This window comes from Marmota marmota, unplaced genomic scaffold (assembly GCF_001458135.2).
Source record: "Marmota marmota marmota unplaced genomic scaffold, marMar, whole genome shotgun sequence".
Lineage (NCBI taxonomy): Eukaryota > Metazoa > Chordata > Mammalia > Rodentia > Sciuridae > Marmota > Marmota marmota.
The window spans coordinates 2980982-3003135 of NW_026000164.1; the positions used below are offsets into that span (position 1 = coordinate 2980982).

Consider the following 22154-nt stretch of genomic DNA (forward strand, 5'->3'; position numbering starts at 1 on the left):
CTTGGCCGCAGGGTGCGGAGACCACGGCCCGGCCAGGCCACCCGAAGCCTAGTGCTGGGCCGGGCCGGGCCGGGGTGGGTGGGGGCCCGCCCGGCCCGCCCATGGGCTCAGGATGCCTGTGCGGAGGGGCCACGTCGCGCCGCAGAACACCTTCCTGGACACCATCATCCGCAAGTTTGAGGGCCAGAGTGAGTGGGGGAGGGGGCTGGGCGGGGAGGGGGTTTTGGGGGCGGGTCGAGCTCTTTAGTGTGTGGATGGGGGGGCGTGCCCGGGCCGTGTGCAGCGCCAAGTGCGAGTCACTGGGGGCTGGTGGGCCCCAACGCTCTAGCCAGGGTCCGGGTCCGTGGACATGGGATTAAGGGGCCTGCTTTTGGTGCTTGGGACAGGAGGCTTAGCTCAGACTTCTGGGATTCTAAGGTCTATGTGACACCTGAGCGTGCATGGAAGGGAGGAGAGGTGGGAGTGTGCATGTGTCCCCAATTCTGGGAGCCTGGAGTGGATGGGGCCTGTGTGTGCAAAGACATGAGAATGTATGTGACTTAAACTGTGGGACCCTAAGAACAGTGTGTGTGCCAATTCTGAATGGGTTGTACGTGATAGATGGAAAGTAAGGATGTAGGGTCAGAGCCTAATCTGCTCTTGAGAGTGAGTGTGTGTGTGTGTGTGTGTGTGTGTGGTATGTATACATGATCCTAAGCCAGTGTGTCACCCATGAGTTTGACCCTGTATGGGCAGTGATTAGGTGCCTTTGATAAGGCTACAAGAGCATGGGGTCCCATCCTAGGACTTAGGTTGGGCTTTGAGGCTAACAGGCTACCTATGGTGTCCTTATGTTGTGGATTTTCCTGCTGTGGGCATTATCCTCAAACCCCTTTATGGGGACTACAGCACCCCTAATGCTGGCCTGACAGGAGAGGCTTCCAAAAGTGTCCTAAGTTAGGTGAAAATTCTGGGTATTTGTGTGCCTATCCTCAAGTCTGCATGTGCCACAGTGGGTGTGACTGCCAAGGCCCCTGGGAGTGGGGAGAGGGTGACATTCCTTGCCCATGACCCTGTGTGCATAGAACAACGTGTGCTTGTAACTATGGTGGGGGGAGGGAGGGGTCAGTTGGATGGGCAGCATTGTCTCAAGCAGAGGAACAGGATGATCCTGAGTGGGTGGAGTCTGACATTGGTGGAGGGTGGGGGTAGGGGGCAACTCTGGGCTTTCCTTCCCACAAGTTCTGGGGAGGCTGTGTAGGCATGGGAAGAACCTGGGAAAACTAGGAGGGATTCAGAAGGTCTGGCTTCTGGTCCTATCTCTGCCAAGTGACCTTGAGTGACCCTTCCTTTTCTGGGTCTCAGTTTCCACATCTGTGAAGAAGGGTGCAGGGCAAAGGGGTTTTCAGGTTCCTTCTGTCCCAGTATTCTAGGATATCAGTGAAAGGAGTGGGGGTGGGGTGGGGCTTGCATTCTAAGAAACTTGCTTTTCTCTCCCAGGCCTGGGTGTGAAGACATGGGACTGTGTTTCTTCTGTGGCTGGTGCTCTGGTTTGCCTTGGGTTGAGGCAGGGATGGAGACAGAGTTAGGTTTTTTTTTTTTTTTTTCATGAGACCTGGAGTTATTGGCTGCCTGGGAGTTTTGGGGGACCTTGGGAATTGACATAAAGGTGACTCAACTCCAAAGTAACTTCCTTGAGGCCAGGGGCAAGGTGGCTCAGGAAGACAGGAGGAGGCCAGATCCTGAGAGCCTGGACCTGCCAGGTGTCTCTGCAGCAGGCTGAGCCTTGCTAGGGGGATTGCCCAGGGCTGCAGCCTGAGGGCTGTGCCTGCTGGGGACAGGATAAGAGAATTCCAACTGCTACTGAAAGCCAAGTATTAAAGGCCATAGTGGCTGGAACTTCTGTTTATAGAAAGCTCTTATCCCTGGAGCACCTTACCTGGCACAAGCTGAGGCTGCTTGCACCTCACCCACCAGCCTGGCTGTTGAGGCAGTATGGGTTCGATGAGTCTAGTTTAGCTGAAATGGGTCCATTGGGGCTTCTCTCCTTGAAGGGGCCACTAAGAAAGGCCTCTCATATCCTTGGGGTCACATCCCTTTCCAGGATCTGTTTTCTTACAAGTGGGCCAGTGTCTCAGGTCCAACCCTGGGCTCTAGGAATTTCCTGGGTTTGAGCTGCTGGTCCCTTCCCTTGCTTCCTATGACCTTGGGCTTCCTCCTGTGACCCTCAGCTGTTCCTCTGCTTTGTGCCAGACAAGGTTCAAAAGCTGACTATCATTTATGAGCTATAGGACTTGGGCATGGTGCCGAACTTCTCTTGAGCCTGTTTCTTCATCCATAATGTGAGGATGATGACACCTACCTCAAGGGGTTGTCAGAGTTCCAAGTGAGATAAGGCACTGTAGGAGCTCTGCGTGTTACTTCCCTCATCCTCTTTGGTACCCACTCCCCAGCGCCTGACTGCCTTTGGAAGTCTTGGCAGGCAGTGACATGGCAGGGTCTACAGATACATGGAATGATTTCCTAGGAAGCACCTACCCCGCCTCCATGCCCCAGCCTAGAGAGCAGGGATCAAGAGGAAGAAGTCAGAGGAGCTGATGCAAAGGGAAGGCTGGCCGCCATCTCTGGCCCTTCCCAGGCTCCCTCTCCAGGCCCAGTGTTTATCCCTCCGCCGCGGCTGCTGACACGCGTTGCTGACACCCGCCCAGGCTGGCCTCACTCCGGGCGCGGAGGGGGCGGCGGGCTGCTGGCGGCCTGCCCCGGGGAAGCCACGCAGCCAGCCCCAAGGGCCTGGAGGGAGGGGGCACTCCACCAGGCCGTACCCCGCTTGAGGCACCTGTGTCGGGATCAGCTGCGTTCGCCCACTGCTGGGGACTCCAGTCCCCGTCGTGCTCCCCGCTGCGGGGAGTGCCCGGACAGCTGTGTGTGGTGAGACAATGTGGGGAAGAACTGGGAACCCGCGAGACTGGGGTCCCCGCTCACATGCCTGTTCATCCCCTCCCCCCAGGCCGCAAGTTCATCATCGCCAACGCCAGGGTGGAGAACTGCGCAGTCATCTACTGCAACGACGGCTTCTGCGAGCTGTGCGGCTACTCTCGGGCCGAGGTGATGCAGCGGCCCTGCACCTGCGACTTCCTGCATGGGCCGCGCACGCAGCGCCGTGCCGCCGCGCAGATCGCGCAGGCCCTGCTCGGCGCCGAAGAGCGCAAAGTGGAGATCGCCTTCTACCGGAAAGATGGTAGGCGGGGCCTGGGCGGGGTCATGACCAGAGGGTGGGGCCGAGAGGGATGAGGCAGGGGTGACGTGGGGAACCCGAGGGGGGAACCCCGGTGGGGCAGGACCCAGGGCTGGGGGACAGCTAGTGAACCCGCGGGGTCCTGTGGGGGGGGGGACCCAAGTGGGGGCGTGTCCATGTGCCAGTGGGGTGGCAGGGTCTGTGTCTTCACCTCACTTGCTCTGATAGATGGTTTTCCATGTGGCCCACGGGCTCTTAGGCTGCTTGGCTGAGGGTTTGACACCTCTGGCTCCTTCCTCCCGGTGCAGGTGTGAGCATGTTTAGCTAGGTGGGTTGGAGTGGGATGGGGCAGGGATGGCAGGTGCCTGTGTGGATGGAGGTCCTGGGTCAGGCTGGGGGGCTGGGCGCTGACATCTGGTCACAGGGATCTGGCTATGCTAGGGTAGCCGCTGCCAGGTGACTGGACCTAGAGATGTCACCGAAGGTGAGGCCAGGGAGGACTTCAGGACTCTAGCTCGCTCACTGCTGCCTCACTCCCGCTGCCCTTCTCTCCAGCACTTTACCAGCACTTGAAGGGAGGTGTGTGCCTCCACCCACGACCTCAGTTTCCTTTGTCTCAGCTACTGAACGCCCCGCCCCTCCACCCGCTCCTGCGCCAGGTGTCTCTGCTCAGCCACCACCTCCCAGCCCTGCTGCTCTGGGTTTCCGGAGAGCGGATAAACAGAGCCAGGCGGGCCTCTCCCACTCTGTGCCTGTCTTGTTGGGGTGGGCTCCGCTCAGGGAGGAAATGCAGCGGGCCCACAGGCCTGTGGGCATCAGAGGACAGTGAACAGAGCTCTGGAACTCGCATTTGGACTGCCTAAACCCTGCTGCTCACCACTGTGTGTCCAGTATGTATTTCTTGCCTGCCTCTGAGCCGGGCTTAGAGCTGGGCTGTTGGACACACAGGATAGACAAGATCTTGCCCACTGGGAGCTTGTCAGCTGTGGACAATCCCGCATATTCTGCCTCCTGCTGGGCAGGGGAGCCAGTGAGCATCAAACCCCCCAGTATGTGTGCTGGAGGGGCCAACACCACCCTGCAAAGGCTTGCATCCTTCACCCCCCTGCTTTTTGCTGGCATGCAGTTTGTGGCATCAGTTGCCAGCACCCCTAGAACATGGCCACTGTAGCCCTGTGGAAGAGGGCTTTGCTCACAGCACACGGGCTTCTGCTGGTAGACAGTCAGGGGCCGTGAGGCTAGATGCACACCCTGAGGCAGTGGGCAGGTTTTACCTCCTGGACACTGTTCACTTACATTATCTTGTGCAATCTTCACAACAGCCTTGAGAAGCAGATGCTATTTTTATCTTCAATTTATGGATGAAGAAACTGAAGTTCAGAGAAATTAAGAAATTCCCCAAAGTCACATAGCTGGAAAGTGACAGGTTGGGAATGGATTCCCATTTGTCTGACTTGGGCCCTGCCTGCTCTGTTTTGCTGTCTCTCATATTGAAAACCATATCAGAGAGTTACACATTATTTTATGTGAAACTTTTATCTTAAAAGTTTGCAAACCACTGGTTTTATGAAAGAATATGAACACATCAATCCTGGGTTCAGGTCTAATGTGAGAAATTATGTGACTTAGGTCAAGTTGGTTGATTTCTGGAGCCTGTTTTCATTTCTGGGATAGTGTAGGACCCTCACTAGGGGGCTGAGATTTTGAGAGAGTGCCTGCAACAGGTTCTTCCTCCACGAACATCATGCCAGTGCTGCTGTGGATGTTGGTTGCTTTTGCTGGTAGATTTGGCCCCTTGGCAGGAGAAGTCTGAGTGGTTTGTCTTTGGCCATAGTGTGCGGTCCTTCTGGGGGACCTGGCCCTCTCTCCTGGCCCAGGCCAGCTCCTTAAGGGAGGGGATGCTGTGGGACCTCTTCTGCAGAGGTACTATCCTGGGATCTCAGTGACCTTGAAGATTACCTAATCTTGTCCACTTGAGTTACAGATGGAGAAACTGGGGAGCAGCGGTCTGGTTACCAGCATATCAGTGCAGGGAGTGGGTGCAGAACCCAGGTCTCCGTCCAAGTTCAAGCTTTTCCCCTCTCCAGGTTACTACTTCAAATGGGGCACTGACCCAGAAAACCCTACGCCAGCTACTGCCTGGCCCCTTCTTTACTGTTGCCTAGTTTCCATGGGGATCAGGTATCGTCTGGTCTGTTAGCCAGCAGGTTGGCCTTGGCCCTTGGCCACCTGGGGCCCTATGTATCCTGGCACTCTAGGCCTAGGATGCAGACAGATTTCTTCAACCTCCCTCTTCTCTGAGACATGCAGTTCTTGGTGCCATCCTCTGGCCTGACCTGGACCGCATGTGTGCATACTGCTGGGTGTCCAAGCAGAGAGGCAGAGGGGAAAAAGGCCAGTGTCACCTCATGTTTCTGTTCAGGCCTTTCCCTGGGTCTCTGCCTGGCTAGCCTTGAGGGAGTGGGTCCCTGGGCTGCAGCTCTACGGAGGAGGCAGGGCTTTTTGCTGGCAGGCGCCACCAAGGACAGCTGTGCTGTGTCCGTGCCTCTAGCTAGCTCTGTGCAGTCTCAGGGCCTGGAGCCAGACAGCCCCATTATTTAGTTGCTGGGACTGCTGGGAGGTGGGGAGGCTAGACTGGGGGAGTGTGGGCTGGAGGAAGAGACACAGCGTGCCCAGGCTTTGCTGGCCCTGTATGATGCCCCTTAAAGTCAAGCCCAGGATTAAGATGGATTTGCAAGCTCAGCCCAGTAGTGTGCGGTGGCAGGCCGGGAGGTACCTTGGGCAGCAGGTGTTAGCTGAGTACAACCTGTGCTCAGACACTGCCATAGCTGGGGCAGGTGTGTCTCTTCCTCTACCAGGCCGGAGGAAGTCCGTTCTCTCTCCCTTCCATTCTCTCTGCTCTTTGTTCCATCTCTGGGCTGCCTGCCCACCACTGTGCTTTGCTGCCTGCTGTGTCCCATTCTCTCAGCACCTGCCCTGACTAGTTGATTCTGTCCCTTTGGTTTTTACTTCTTTTTCCCTCTCTCTCCTTCTTTACTTCTTTTTCTGTCTCTCTCTTCTTCCTGAGCCTTCCTCTTGTTTCTCTCCCTCTCCTCTATGGGGCTCTGTCTGGAAGTCTGTGTCTCCCCATACCTCTGACTATTTTGGTCCTATTTCCATGTCCCTGTGTCCCCAGGAGCCTGTGCGTGGGTGGGGAGAGGGGTGTCTCTGGAGAAGAGTCTATTAGCTTCTCCACTCCAGCTGCAGGCCAGTTGCCATGACAACAAGGTCAGAGGGCCCCAACTGCAACAACTGACTTTGAGGCTACAGAGAGGGGTGGGACCTGAGGTCCAGACCTGCTCCTCAGTGTGCTGTGACCCCAGAGCCCCAGAGGTGACCCCATACTCACTGGGATACTCTTATCCCCAACTTGGACCCCAGCCTCTCAGGTGCTCCTGCTGGTACTAGCCTCATGCCATTGACCTCCTGCCATCCTCCACACCTCAGGCCATCTCTTCTGGTTTTCTTCTCACATTTCCCACCCGTCCCTGTCCCCTTGAATCAGAGGCCCTGCTCTGTTATGCCAAGGCCTTCCTTCTCCAAGTCAGATGTCCACTTCACCTCCCCTGCAGCTCTAGACCTTGGTAAAAAGGAAGCTTCTTTTCAAAGTGGGAAGCCTTGAGACTGGGAGGGCAGGGGGAGCAGAGGTTGGTGCTTGGCTGTTTTGTCTGGGTGTCCAGGAAAGGCACCCAGAGTGATTCCAGGAGGATCTGGGAGCTTAGATGGAAGGGAGCATTTTACAGTGAGGCTGAAGTCATTGTGGGGCTTCATCTTAGATGCAGGGGTATCCCTGTCATTCTGGCCAGGACCTGGAGATGGGCAGGTGAGAGCACCTGCAGGGTTGTTGGGGCACTGGGCATGCTCTCAGAGACTGGCTGCCTCTCTCCATTGAGCACTTAGCTTCTGAGCTCTGCTGTGGTGGGCTGTCCTGGCTGTTGGCGGGGGGGCTTCCTGTCAAGTCCCACCCAGGGTGAGGCAGGCCTATGGATGGAGGGGTGCTGTTACCCTCGGTGTACCCAGGGCCTGGAGAGTGTGGGAGGGTGGCTCCTCCGTGTTGTGTCTGCTGAAGCCCCCGGGAGGAGCTATGTAAATATTTGTGCAGAGCTGTCTGGGGTGGAAACAGAGTTGACAGTGGCCTTGGGCTCTGGGGAGGAGGAATGGGGGGGCAGTAGGAGGGCCAACTTGGAGGCGTGGGATGGGGTGAGCGTGAGCCTCTTTTCTGCCCAGAGGTGGTTTCCTGTGCTGTTTGATTTGAGGGGTTCAAGAAAGCCCTTATATGCTTATTTATTTCCCCAAGGGTGCCTGAAACACCCCCTTAGAGAACTCATACTTGGGCTGAGAATTGTCCCTTTTTCTTTAAAAACACTCTTGTTGCCCTTCTGTGTAGGCAGAAACGTGGGCAGTGTTTGCCTTCTTAGATGAGGGGCTTAGCAGAATTTCCCTCCCTGACAGGCCAGGAGGCCTGGGGTTAGGGTCAGCAAGGAGCCGGGAGGGACCTCTGGGACAGGTAGCAAGCATGGGAGGTACATGGGCAGCTTCTGGCCCCATGGTCCCCTCTTTACTCATGAAGACCTTTGTGCTGTGTATTGGGGCTGGCCTTGAGTAACTCCTGTCCTGAGTGGCCTCTTGTCTGCTGCCCTAGAGGCCCTCGGAGGCTCAGGCTGACTCTTATCTTCCTTCTCCCCAGTGCTGAATGAGCTTACCACATCCACCTTCTCCACCAGGCTCCACGAAGGTAGAGGTAGTTTGTTAGTTTTGTTCTCTGTGGTATCTGCATGCCTGGTGCATAGTGGGAGGGTCAGTACCTGTATGTGTTTGCTGAATGAATGAATGAGGTGGGCAGGTCTGTGTGGTAGAAGACCAATGCTGGGAGTCAGGTGACTTGGGGGCCATTTCTGGCTCTGTTACAGACTTGCTGTGTGACTATGGGCAAATCACTTCTCATCTCTGGGCCTCAGTCTTTCACCATATGAAAAGCTTTGCAATAGTCTTATATTAGGCTGGGCAGGATGACAGAGGATGAGGAGGCCATCAGGGATAGAGGAAGGTGGGACCAGGTGGAGGTGGCCTGAGGTAGTACTGGGAAAGCTGGAAGTCCTCTAGTGTTGCTGTGTGGGAGACATAGTGGGTCCAGGGAAGGTATCTGAGGGCTCAGGGCCTCCTCACTTAGGGGGATCAAGAAGGCTTGAGGTGGGGCATGGAGCACAGCTGGGACAAGAGATGGCAGCTGCTGGACAGCTCATGGATGCACTCACTGTTGTAATCCTGCTTTACAGTTTGCACACTGGGAGCCCTTCACTTGGCACAGACTGCCTCCCAGCTCTTTCAGAAACAGGATTCCCTGGTCATTTTATGGGATGGGGGCACTCTTGCTCACAAGGCTGAGGGACTGGCCTGGGTTTATCCGGCTGGCAGGGGCCCAAGGTGTCGCCATTTCTAGAGCCCTACTCAGTGTGGATCTCCTGTGTTCAGGCTGCTTGCCTGGAGGCCCTTTGGGGATGTGTTGGGCTCATGGCCTCAGGAAACCAGGTTTTAGCTTGGGTCTGAGAATCTGGGTCCTCAGTTCCTAAGTGGGATCATAGTGCCTGTCCCCGTGCTGCGGGGGTGAGGGTGTTCCTCCAAAAGTACAGACACCAGCAAGCAGCATGCCAGTCACAAGGCTCACTCTACTTGCCATTCAGCAGGCTGTCACCCTGTGGCACCAGGTCTTGCTGTCAGATGATGGGAGCAGCTACCTGCCCTGCGCCCTGCTGAGCACCCCTGCCTGCCTCTCCTCTCCCTCCCCAGGCCTCCGCTGGCCCAGCTCCCCAAATTACTGAAAGCATAACACTCATGATAATGTTCTTTTACCCTTTCTCTTTCATTTTATTTTTACCTTTTCCCTTTTATTTCACTCTCTGGTCTCCTTAGGCTCCCTGCAGGCAACCATTCAAGTGTACTTACTGTGAATGTGTTGCTTGCATATGTTCTTGCAAATGTGTATTTTGTCTGGGTAGATGCATATAGATTTAATTTATGTAAATCATACTGTGCTATATATTGTATTCTGGTGTTCACTTTTCTGACACAGGAGTGTGTCTTTAAGTCCAGTTGGGCTGCTGAATGAGCTTACCATATCCACCTTCCCCACCAGATGTCTGGTCTGTGGCTTCCCATTCTGGGGTGTGCATCCACTGTGTCTTACCTGCCCACTCTCCCAGGGAAGGATCCCAGGTTGTCTTAACGTCTCTCCCACCAGAAGGGATACTGCAGCAAACATCCTTATATATGGGCCCTTCCAGACTTGTGTGAGGATGTCATGTGATACCTGCCCAGAAATGAAGGTGTCAGGTCACAGGACATATGGACTCTCAACTAACCAGACTCATTCGAACAGCTGTTCCGGTTGTCATCCTCCTGAATGGAGCATGAGAATCATCTACCCCTACCATTCTTGGCTTTATCCACCTTCCTAATTTTTGCCAATCTCATACATGAAAGTGAAATCTTGTTGCTTTAATTTGCATTTCTTCGATTTTTAGCGAGTCCAAATATCTCTTAGGCTTGATAGCCCTGTAGGTTTACTTTCCTGTGAATTGTTTACTTATGTCCTTAGCTCATTTTCCTGTTGAGGTTGCTGCCTTTCATTTTTGTGGATCTGCAGGAGTTGCTTAAATATTCTAAAAACACAAACGCATACAATTAAATATTCAGTATATTTGGATAAGGTGGTGTACACCTATAATCCCAGTGACTAGGGAGGCTGAAGCAGGAAGATTGCAAGTTCAAGACCAGCATCAGCCACTTGGCGAGACACTGTCTCTTTTTAGGGCTAGAGATATAGTTCACTCATAAAGCACCTGGGTTCAGTTCCCAGTACTCAAAAAAAAAAAAAAAAATCAGTATATATCAGATGTTAAGTTCTTGTTGAATCAAGATATTGTAAATATCTTCTCCCTTTCAGTTCCTGTTCAATTTATCCCTATTGTGCTTAATATTGATAAAATAAATCATTGAGTTTTAGCTTTGCTTGCGCTTTTAAAGCCTGTTGAGGATATTAATCACTCTCTGGAGGTTGCAAAGATCTACCTTTCTTCTGTTAATTTAATTGTTTCACCTTTTTCACTTGGGTTTGGAATCCATCCTGAGCCTTTCTCAGATGTGGTGTCGTGGTGTCAAGCAGGGATCAGGTTTTATTTTTTCCATGCAATGAGCCAGCTTTCCCAACACATCTAGTCTGTGTTTTTCCATTGATTTGTGGGGCCACCTTTAGAATGGATTAACTTCCCACATAGCCATGGATCTGTCTCTGAGCATTCTGTTGTGTTCCAAATAGTTATTTGTATGTTTTTGCATCAGAACCACATTTAAAAACAACAGAACAACAACAAAACCAGAGTGTGCAGTGCACCTTATGCTCCCTGTATTCTTTTCAAAGGTTGACTTGGCTGTTCCTGGCTCCTTTTCTTTATAGATTTTGGAGAAACTTTATTAGGTTCCTGAAAGGAAAAAAAAAATAACAACAACAACAAAAACCACACACAAACCCCCAAATCAAAAAACACTAGACTCTTGATTGGAATTAGATTAGTTTTGTAAGTTGATTTAGGGGGATTGACATAGCTATGATATTTGTCCAGTCAAGAGCCAGAACTGTCCTTCCACTTACCAGACCATTTCTGTTTCTTTTATGTGAGTTTGGTTGTTTTCCCATGTGGGCTTTCTTGGTCGATTCCTAGGTATTTTATGGTTTGTATTGCTACTGAATCAAATCGTTTACTTTTCACTGTATTTTCTAGTTGCTGCTGGCTGCTGGTGAGGAATGCTGTCTGTATTCGTGGGTCGATCTTGTATCTAGCATGCTTGCTGAGCTCTCTCCTGAGTCCTAATTGCTTATCTGTTGATTTTGTCCCCTCTCTAGGGAGATGACCCTGTTGTCGGTAGATGATGCTGTTTTCTTGTTTATGTCTGGGTCGTTGTCATGTGCTCAACCTGCCTTCTCAGGGGTCTGTACCAGCACTTGTGTTTGCTTGGGTATGGTCCGCAGAGACCCATGGGAGGGCAAGCCAGGGAGAAATTGCACTATTGGTTTAATGACCAAGAAGCTGTGGGCTGCTTGATAAAGCCTGCCATGACAGAACTGGAATTGGGACAGGCTTTATCAGGGCTCCCCAGGCCCTCTGGGGTATGCTGGGAGCCATGATGGAGCGCCAGAGGAGGGCAGGGACCACAGGATTGCCCCCTGATGGGCAGTGGCAGCTCTGTGTTGACCTTGCTTCCCTGTGGCAGGCTGTGTATGGGGTCACAGTGAAGGGGGGCTGGAGGGTACCCAGCTGGTATAGTTTCCACTTTTCCCCCCTGCCCCTTGCCTAGGTTCCTAGCAGCATCCTCTGTTCCATCGTAACCATTGACTGGATTTAATGTTGCTTCAGGGAAAGATACCTGATTTCCCGTGGTGGTTCTGTCTGCCGTCTAGACCTAGGACAGGGGCTTCTGTGGGTTTGAGACAGACAAATTCTGTCCTGAAAGGGTGGTCTGTGTCCCTGGATCTGGAAGGGAGGTGAGAAAATAGGGACATGGCTTGTCCACACCTGCCATAACTGTTACCACCCCTGAGGCCACTAGTAGTCCTTCTGATCACCCAGTACCTCCCAAGAAGAGGGTTTTCCTGGCCTCAGGCCCTGACTCTTGGCTGGGGAGAAGCTCTCCCCAGAATCCAGCCTGTGATGATCTCCTGTGTAAGAGGTGTGGTTTTGGACATGTTCCTAGAGAGAAGCAACCTTGCAGGCCAGGTGGAGCAGTCAGGATAACCCCTACAGAGGGGTCCAGGAAGCACCGTAGGGAGTTGGAGGAAGAGGGAGCAGGAGGGGAGAGGAAGCTGGGGGTGGCAGGGTGCTGGGGTGGCCGCTAGAACTGTAAGTGGAGCCCACGAGCAGCTTCCCAGGTCAGGGTGACCTTGTCTCACCTTCCCGGGGCTTCTTGGCAGGAGGGCAGGAGGTATGACTCCTGGTTCTTACCACATGAGGTTGTGGCTGGAGAGGTGGGGTGGCACCAGGAGACTGGCAGCAGAGCAGGCTTCAGCTTTCCTGGGCAGAGCTGGCCTCTTGAGGTATTGTAGTGGTGGTAGAGACTGCTCAGCTGTGCCATGGACTGCAGGTTTGGTGGCAGGTGGAGATGATATGATGGCAGGGGCTCTTGGCCCCATTCAGACAATCACTGGCAGGGTCTGGCCGGAAGTGCAGGTGGAGGGTTCTGTCTAGGGGTGCTGCTTCTATGGCAGGCAGGCCTGGCTGGAGCCCCCCAAGCCTGCCCCCCAGGACTCTGCGTTCCTTAGCTCCTGGACTCAAGAGCTGTCTCTGTCTCTGATACACACATGCTCTGTTATACATCTTTGCACACACATGCACACGCATTCACACATACATACACACATGCACACACATGTGTGCACACATACTAATTTACTGGCCCTTCAGACTCCCCTCCTCTGTCCCCTGGGTCTGCAATGTCCCTAGCCTTCCCTGGGCCCCCTGGCTGCCCACGAAGAGTGGTGTTAGTGACATGGTGGCCACTGGCCAGGAGCAGCTCCCGCTGCATTGTCCTGTCGCCGCCACCGGGCTAAATATAACCTGACACTGCACAGCCCTGGGTGGCTGCTCGGGAGACAGCCTCTGCCTGGGGCGGGGGACAGGGCTGACGGCAGCCCCAGCCTACTGCCCTCAGTGTGACTTTGGACCCATTCTGGGCATAGCTCCTCCTGCTCGGAGCGAGGCAGGGAGGCAGCCAGGGTGAGGATGCTGGAGGTCACCTTCCCTGCAGGGACCCGCCACCAGGCCTCGTTATGGCTCTGGATGCTTTCACAAGGCCATCTGTCATCTCATCTGGCACCCAGGGCGGGAATCACTTGTCCCTGTGGAACCCACAGGGAGTCTAATCTCAGAGGTGGGTGACCTGCCCATAGTCATACAGCCAATGAGGGGGAGGGCGAGAGCCCGATCTCCTGATGGCCAGGACAGAGAGCTTAGCTCCCCAGGGCTCCCCTGCCATCTGGTTTGTCTCCTCCTCCTCCATCTTGTTCTGTGTGCCGAATTGTGGTCCTTTTGAACACTGGCTCACAGAGGGCAGGCCCCAGGGCTGTCTTTTGGTCATGTCGCTCCGAACGCTTCACCTGTATATTCTCAGTGATGTCCGTGAGGCTGTGAAGGAGCCACGAGGATACTGATTTACAGAGGCCTCAGCCAAGAACTGACCTCAGGAACTTGCCCAAGGCCACTCAGGTCATCTACAGGCCTCCTCTTCCCTGCCTGGTGCTGCCATGAGAGATAAGGCCTGGCCCCTGATAAAGCCACGTGTGGCTCCCCTTGGGGCCTGGCTTGGGCCAGTGGTGTCTAGAGGTGGAAATCGGGTTTCGGACACTGGGTGGAGCCCTGATGTGGGAGGGTTTGGATGCGGGGCCCGGACAGTTGCCTCCCCCAGGTATACTCCCAAGTATGAGTTGGCACCAAATGAAAGCAAGCTAGGTGCTGTGCCCTGAATGATGGGGATCTTCATGGAATCAAGAGAGCTGTTTCTGCCACATGTGGATGCACCCAGACCTGCTCCTTCCCCAGGGTTCCTCCTGCTGCCCCATCCCCACTCAGTGACCTGCAGTGAGCCACATGTCCTCTGAAGTCCTACTGAGAGTGCCTGCTGTGCCTCGCCCTGGCCAGCAGGGTCAAAGGCACCTAGGGTTTAGGTATAAAGAGCAGCCTCCCCTTTCCTTGTCTCTGTCCCCAGAGAGGCCAGTGGGGTGGAGGCAGGCTTGGGTTGGCGGGGAGGCTTCACTTGAGGTGAGGTCTCTCCAGCTGTGCTGGGGCTGGGGGTTGGAGGAGGGGCAGTGGGATGTATCTTGTCATCAGCCACATAAGTCATGCTGGCCCCGGGGTCTGCTCCATGGCTGAGACCCATCTGCTCGCCTCCTTCTCTTCCTTCTCCAGTCTGTGGAGCCCTCCTTGAGCCAGGCTCCCAGCCACATGGATCTTATGTCATTGTATCCCTCCAGCTCTGTGGGGTGGGCCTGTGTTGCAGGCGAGCACCCTGGGACTCCGCAGTATGTGACAAGCTCAGTGTCCTAACGCGATGGGCAAAGGCTGTCTGACCTCCCAGCTGTCCCCCCCTTCCCAGCTGTCCCACACCCTTCAGGCTGCCCGCTCCTTCCCTGAGAGCTGAAGGCTCTGGCTGCCTCTGGAGTGTGGGCCGTGCCTGCCACAGAGTGGCTCTTGGCGGAACTGCACCCTTGCCCAGCCAGGCCTTGTGGCCCTTCCTGTGGCCACCTCTGCCTTGGGTAAGCTGAGCCCCTGGTGGGAGACAGGGTGAGTTGGAAGGAGAGGGGAGAAGAGTGGTGGGCTGGAGGCCTGGGGCTGGGTGGGCACTGGGGCAAGGGAGTAGGCAAGACTGTTGAATATGCCCTGCCAGCCATGCTCCCTCGGTGCAGCGTGGACGCTGGCTCTCAAGGTGGCTTCTCTGCTGGGAAGTTGAGCATCTTAATGCCCACAAACTTCTGTTTGCTTTGTGCTACTGCCCAGCTCCAGCTCCTATCTGTAGCCTGGCTAACCTCCCTGTCCCCCATACTGCTAGTCAGTGGGGTCTAGCCAGCAGGCCAAGCTGAAGAGCTTGGGTGGGTGATGTGGCAGCTCAAGGAAGACCGGCCAACCTGGCAGGTGAGACAGTGCCTTCGAGATGCCAGATCTACTCAGCCCCTAGAGTCCTTTCCTTCCATCCCCATCCCCATCCCCGTCCCCGTCCCCATCCCCATCTGTGTCCCCTTCAGCCATCAAGCAGGGCCAGGGTTCATGTGTTTGGAATAACTAGACCTTTGACTGGATTATTTGAAAGGAGAAATTTCTTGAATGTCAACACAGGGAGGGGGGTGAGGATGCTGTGTGAGGGTGTCTGGCACGGGAGGGAGGCTTGTCCTGGAGCTTCTCTGTTGGAAAGGGGACGGTTATTGTGAGATGCCAAGGTCCTGGGCTAGGTAGGCCTTAGAATGCAGAGTTGGCTTCTTTTGCTGAGTAGCCTGGACTGACCTGGGAATGGGGTTCTGAGGACTCAGGGCCAGTGTTTCTGGGGCCTTGTCTTGGGGACAGAGACCCCAATCTTTCTGGAAGGGTTGGGGCCATCTTTCATGTTCTAGACTCTAGACTTCTCTGAGACGGGTTTCCTGGTGAGGGCTATAAATCAGGGCCTGGATCACTGGGGTGCCCAGGGTGGATTCTGGGGTCCCCAGGGCTGAGGTTTCCTGGTCGCTGGCCTCTCCTGAGTCCTGAGGAGGCCAGTCTCTATTCAGACCGCTGCCGGCCATCACCATATTAGGGCATAAACTCCAGGCGGGCTGTCTGGGTGCCAAATGGTCTCCAGCTGGGCCCAGCCCCCTGCAGCTCCAACACCACAGCTCTATGTCAGAGGCCGGAGGTCAGGGGACAAGAGCAGCTGCAGGAGGGAGACCCACACAGAGCCCCTGAGCTCAGGTCCCTTGTGCAGAGCCTGGGATGCGGTGAGTGGAAGGGCTGTCGGGTGGGGCAGAGGTTTCCTGACCAGCTCCTCCTGGGTTCAGCTCTTACCTCGGCACCGTCCTGTGTAAGTTGGTCGCAGAAGACCTTTTCCACTAGAGGACCCCGTGGCTGATTCTAGACCGGTGCTAGAATCCCTGGGCTGCTTCAGTGCCAGCCTCATCTCCGGCGGTGGCGCTGAACCCAGCCAGCATGTTAAAGGAGCCAGGCCCTTCCACCCAGTCTGCTCGCCACAGCCAGCTCTGCTCCCCGCCTCCCCACACTCAGCCCCCCAGGCCTGGCTGGAGGCCTCAAGCACTGCTTCAAGTCCCTGCCCCGCCCCCTCACATCACCACTGCCATTACTGGGGGGGGTGAGGGGGAGGGTCAGAGGGAAGGGAGACTAGCCCGAGGAAGCTCTTGGAAATAGAGGTGAGCATGAGGGACAGCTGAGGCTGGGTCACTAGAGATGGGATGGTACCACGTGACTCATCACCCCTCACTTCTTCTCCATTCGTGACCACCTCCTCCATGTCACCACTGCCTGGCTACTGACACTGTGAGCCAGCACTGGCTCCCAAGGTGTGTTATGCCAGATGCCAGGCCCCACAGAGGCAATGTGGACACTGGGAGGCAGAGAAGACCAGTGGACGGATAGGAAAGGACCCCACTCACCTCAGGAAGAGGAGGAGCTGAGGAGCATGCCTGGGACCTGGCAGAGCTGAGCTGAGGGCTAGAACTCAGTGGTCTCTTTCAGAGATCAGTGGGGTGGGGCCCATGGGTGCCATAGGAGCCCAGATGGAGGGGTGAGCTGACCTGGCCCAGTAAAGAGGCTCTGTGGACAGAGACCGAGAGGGAGAAAATCAAGAACACAAAGAAAGTTAAGATGAAAGAGCTAGAAGTTTATTAGTTTATTTCTACCATGTCACAGGAAAGTACTTTTGTGAAATACAAGGTGGCGTGCTTAGATACCGTGGCAATGCCAAATAGCCATAAAGGTCTTGAAACTCTTACTTTCAACGTCTCTACTTATCTCATTGTGGACTGACAACGGCTGGGAGCTAATCTAGAGGGAACAGAGACAGGGACACAGAGCCATGGTCAACTGTAGTGTTCAGTGCATGCCAGACCTGGCCCCAAGCTCTCAGCACATGCCAACTTATTTAATCTTTGCAACCAGTGAGAAAAAAATCATTATAATCCCTACTTTATAAGTGAGGAAAACGAGGCCCAGGGATGTTAAATAACTTAAGAAGAATGCAGACGTCATTAAGCTGCCGAAGTGGGATCTGAGCCCAGAGATTCTGGGCCTAAAGCCGGTGGACTTGACCACGAGGCAACACTGCCTTGAATGAGAAAAAAAGCAAAGATACATTGAGAGGACAGGAAAACTGAAGTGGAAATATGGAGGAAGAAATGATCACAAGCCAGTGATAAAAAATACACATAGGGAAGGAGGGTAAGAGAAAGAATCTAGGCAAGGAGGGAAAGATGTACCCAGTAAGCTGGGACAGATACAGTGAGGGATGGAGCCCAGACTGGCAGGGTGCATGATGGGGGCCGGAATGCTGGAGGGGAGTGGGGGAGTTGTCGTGGGGCTGCAGGGGAGGCAGAAATGGATGGACCCTTTGGGTCTGGAGTCCATCCTGGCTGGCTCTGTGCCCTGTGCACTTGGTGTCATGTGGCATATTCTCCCCACCCTGCAGGGAGCTGCTTCCTGTGTCTGGTGGATGTGGTGCCTGTGAAGAACGAGGATGGGGCTGTCATCATGTTCATCCTCAACTTTGAGGTGGTGATGGAGAAGGACCTGGTGGGGTCCCCGGCACGTGACACCAATCACCGGGGCCCCACCACCAGCTGGCTGGCTCCCGGTAAGTGAGCCCTGTCAGGAGTACATAGTCTTGCTTCTCTGGGCTCTGAGCTGCACGAGGCCAGTGCTCCACAGGAACAGAGGGAGTGTGAGAACCCCAGGGAGTTCTCACAGACAGGGCTCAGGATCACGCGTCCTTGGGTCAAGACAGCACTTGTTTTTCAGCCTTTCCTGCTGGGTTCCTACCCCACACCACTAAGGACTGGTCTTTTCTGTCCTGAGCTATTCTGGGATGGAGACTCACCCTTCCTTGATGGCCCTGGCCACCTGGGAGTGGATACCTCTGCTCATTTGAAAGCTGTGTCTCAGGGACTCAGTTTCTCTCTCTCTCTCTCTCTCTCTCTCTCTCTGTCTCTCTCTCTCTCTGTGGAGTTTCTGTCCTGTGGTCCTTCTTGATCCTGGACTGGCCAAGTTCCCCTAAGTGGCCCTGCTAATGGAAGAGAGGATGTGAGGGAATTCTCTCTTTGGTTAGAGACAAGACATCTCCACCTCTTTCCCCAGGTCACCCAAAACCTCCCATCCCTCTCACCCAGGACGACCTCTTTGGGATTAATTTAAAAATCTCCCTAGAGTCAGGTACAAGCATTCATCTCTTTGTTTCTCAAGCTCTAAAACAACAACAGTAATGACTCTGGTCCTGCAGATGCCAGCTGCCAGGGTATGGGAGAGAGCAGCTGGCATCACTCTCTACCCAAGTGCAGGCCCAGCACTGACTATGACCTCTAGAGGGTCACTCTAGGCCTCGATGCCTGATTTTCCTCATCCCTACAATGAGGAGGGTAGTCCCTTCCAGGGCAGTAGAGAGAATTAGGGAGGACTTGTGGAGTCGGCCTAGAAGTGAGGCTAGCAATAGCAGTTGATTAAGATCAGCCTTGGGTAGATTACTTGATTTTTTGGGAATTGAGTTCTGTGCCTGGGGCTGGGGATGGAGGGCTGTTAGGTCCCTAGTTCCTCGTGGTGGGGACTCCAGCTCCTGGAGGCCTGGCCTCCTCCGGGTGGCTGGCATCCTGGGGCCACAGGCCTCTCTTCTCCCACAGGTCGGGCCAAGACCTTCCGCCTGAAGCTGCCTGCACTGCTGGCGCTGACCACTCGGGAGTCTGCTGGGCGGCCGGGCAGTGCAGGCAGTGCGGGTGCCCCCGGAGCTGTGGTGGTGGATGTGGACCTCACGCCTGCGGCACCCAGCAGCGAATCACTGGCCCTGGACGAGGTGTCGGCCATGGACAACCATGTGGTGGGGCTTGGGCCGGCTGAAGAGCGGCGTGCACTGGTGGGCCCGGGCTCACCTACGGTCAGTGCACCTGGCCCACACCCGTCTCCGAGGGCCCACAGCCTCAACCCTGATGCCTCAGGCTCCAGCTGCAGCCTGGCCCGGACGCGCTCCCGAGAGAGCTGTGCCAGTGTGCGCCGTGCATCTTCGGCTGACGACATCGAGGCCATGCGCGCAGGGGCCCTGCCCCCACCACCGCGCCATGCCAGCACTGGTGAGGCAGGCCCAGCAAGTTGCCCCACCTAGAGGTCTGCGCCCTTCCCCACCCACCAGGCCTGCAAGCCCAGGCCCTCCACCTCCTCCCTCTCCCCTGCGTCCTGGGTGCCAGGGAGCCTGGGAGATGGAAATCCCATTAAGCACTTATTTAATCTCATTAAGTGGCCTTTTACTCTATTAAATGTCCATTCATCCCGTTATACTCTTCCACTCCCAGAACCCTTGCTGGCCCATGGGTCCGCTGTCCCAGGACCTCCTGGAGCAGGGATGGCTGTGGTTGGGAGGGGCAGCAGAGGCCTGGAGGCTCTTGACACCACTGGCTTTCTGGCAGGCCCCAGGGCCTACTGAGCAGACTCTCTCTTCGCCCTCATTTGGCCTTCGTTTCATAACTGCATTTCCTTTTTAAAATGGGGAGGGGATCTGGTCCTTGTTTCTGTGACTTTGGGTCTCCTGATCTGACCCCATTGGCTCATGCCCCCCATGGCGCTGGCCTGAGGAGGGCTTGGTCTTCACTCTGGTCTCAATGCCTATGGCCTGACTGCCTGTCAGCCCCTGGCCCACCCACCTGACCTGACTTTGCCTCTCCATCCCAGGGGCCATGCACCCCCTGCGCAGTGGCCTGCTTAACTCCACCTCAGACTCGGACCTCGTGCGCTACCGCACCATTAGCAAGATTCCCCAAATCACCCTCAACTTTGTGGACCTCAAGGGAGACCCCTTCCTGGCCTCGCCCACCAGTGACCGGGAGATCATAGCACCCAAGATAAAGGAGCGGACTCACAATGTCACTGAGAAGGTCACCCAGGTAGGGCTGTGGTCAAGAGGTCGGGGGATGGGGGCCAGTCAGTGAGAGCCCCTTGAAGTGGGGCAACCCAGAGGGCTGGTGGAGGGGAGATGCTCCAGAGCTCAGGCAGGAGAGGAAACAGTCCAAAAGGTCCTGGAGAGAGGGAGACTGGTGAGGAGGGGGCCATGTGACAGGCAGATATGGAGGGTATGGCTTGAGGGTGGACAGGGCACTTGAGGCAGGGGACATGAGAGGGCCGGGTGGGTGGGAGAAAGTAGCCTCAAGGATGTGAAGGGTCTGGCTACAGAATATGTGTGAAGTTGGTTCTGGGGGCAAGCAACAGGAGGAGGCTTTCAAATTAGAGGAAGCCACAGAGGTCAAGGTCAGGAGGTTCCTGATTTTTCTGAACTGAGGTGATGCCCCAGGTGGCGGTGGGGGCTGGTGGTGTGAGGATGGTCTGGAGGTGTCCGCTATGTCTCCATGGCATTGGAGAGGTGGGTGTCCTCATGTGGGTGAGGGAGGGGGTGGTGGTGGGTGCAAAGATATGGAAGGTTCAAGTCTCTGAACCCTGGACCAGAGGAGACCACTTGTCTTTGGGGCTTTGACCTACATGACCCTGTTGGCAGGGCCAGTCTAGCTTTTGTCCCCTCCTGGCAGCAAGGTGGTCTACAACACCCCCAGTACCTAGTCTACCCCAACCCTTCTTCACATCATGGCTTTGGGGATTTGGGCACCAGGAGTGTAATCTCTGCAGTGAGCGAGAAGCCCAGAACAGTGGGGGACCCCTTTTCCTCAGGCCCCTTCCATAGCAGCTGCCCAGTTGGCCTGTGTGAAGGAGCTGCCCTGCGTGAAGGAGCTGCCCTGCTCTGGCCTCCCTTGGCCAGCCTCCTGCTGCCTCTGGCTCTCTGCCAGGTCTCCAGCCCCTTGGCCTTGACTCTAGAACATTCCCCCACACCCCAGGCCCTTATCTGGCTGCCTACCTCTTTGCCCCTCCGGTTCCTGCCTCTCTCTCTCAATTCCCACCGGGTCCCTGGCATCGGCCCTGCCCTGGGCCTGAGGCAGGTGCCTGTGTCTTGTGGATCTGCGTGTCTTGTCTGAATGTGTCTGTGTGTTGTGCCCCTGCCAGTCGCCGGGCGTCTCTCCATCTCTGGGTGTCTCTTTCTGACTCTGGCTGGCTCGGCACTGGACTGGCGGGGCGGGGGTGTTGGGGAGACCATTAATCTGTGGTGACAGGCCAGGCTGCTGGATGAGGGGGAGGGGCACGGGCTGCGGAGCGGCTGCAGCNACTGGTTGGGCCCTTGGGCCCCAGGGCATGCAGGCTGGGGGGAGTCAAGTCCTCCATGGCGGCCCCAGCAGGGAAGGCGAGCAGGACAGGGGCTCTGCGGCCCAGGGCCCAGAAAGGCCGGGTGAGGCGGGCCGTGCGCATCTCCAGCCTGGTGGCCCAGGAGGTAGGTGACCCGGGCCCCTCCTCCTCTTTCCAGGGCTGGGACACTGAGGCAGGTGCTGGCAAGTGGGGAGAAGTGCAGAGGGCTCCAACTCAGGCTGGGGAGATACCTCCTGAGAAGTCGGGTGGTTTGGGGAGCCATGGAGTCTGAGGCCCTGCCCACCACCGAGCTCCTGCCCACCCTGGCCTGTGGGGTTTGTGTTCCCAGTGTTTCCCTGACTGGGGGCCCTCCCCTGTGGTTTCTGTGACCCACAGTCTTCTACCTCAAAATGCGAAGGGAGGAGAGAAAGACAACAGGAATCAGATGGGGCCCAGAGAGGGTGGTGGGGAGATTTGGGGAGGCAAAGGAGCCAGCAGGCAGGGACAGTGAGAGGCTGGCGAGCACAGCAGGCCTGGCACGCAGGTGCGGAGCTTCCTTGCTCTGCGGGAATGGCCCCTGTGACAGGGAAGGGAGGCTTGCTGAGCTTTCAGGGGTTCTGGAGGCTGGAGTCTGAGGAGGGCAGAGGCTGGAGGCCACTGGGTGGGTTGTGAGGACATGCTGGGCTGAGAACTGGCTCATCTTTTCAGGGGCAGCCTAGGCCATGGTCCTCCAAGCTGTTGGTTACTTCCTGGGAACTGTCTCTCTACTCCCAGTGGCTTTCTTGTCTCTTGTGAATCCCACTACTGCCACCACCATTCCTGGCCCTGCCCGCCCCTGCCTGCCCCTGCCTGGGCTCTTATGACCCTCTTACCTGGGGGACAGGTACAGGTACAGGTGGGATTCTTCCCCCACAGATGAGGACCCAGGGTTTGGTCAGTGTTCTACAGGACAACAG

The 22154-nt window shown here is 55.7% G+C and overlaps 1 protein-coding gene across 4 annotated transcripts in view; it reads left to right on the forward strand.

The window, feature by feature from the left end:
* The window catches only part of Kcnh2 (potassium voltage-gated channel subfamily H member 2), a 64949-nt gene that overhangs the window by 33367 nt on the left and 9428 nt on the right, over nucleotides 1-22154 (forward strand). Inside the window, exons 1-5 of one of the 4 annotated variants that reach the window (XM_015493680.2) lie at nucleotides 1-188; nucleotides 2987-3217; nucleotides 17465-17629; nucleotides 18666-19109; nucleotides 19705-19916. In XM_015493680.2, the coding sequence (XP_015349166.1) occupies nucleotides 113-188; nucleotides 2987-3217; nucleotides 17465-17629; nucleotides 18666-19109; nucleotides 19705-19916 (1128 nt within the window). In that variant the 5' untranslated portion in view covers nucleotides 1-112. Of the gene's footprint in view, nucleotides 189-2747; nucleotides 2908-2986; nucleotides 3218-17464; nucleotides 17630-18665; nucleotides 19110-19704; nucleotides 19917-21182; nucleotides 21344-22154 lie in introns of those variants that run through there. The other 3 variants (XM_048786715.1, XM_048786716.1, XM_015493681.2) reach the window with 3 other exon arrangements.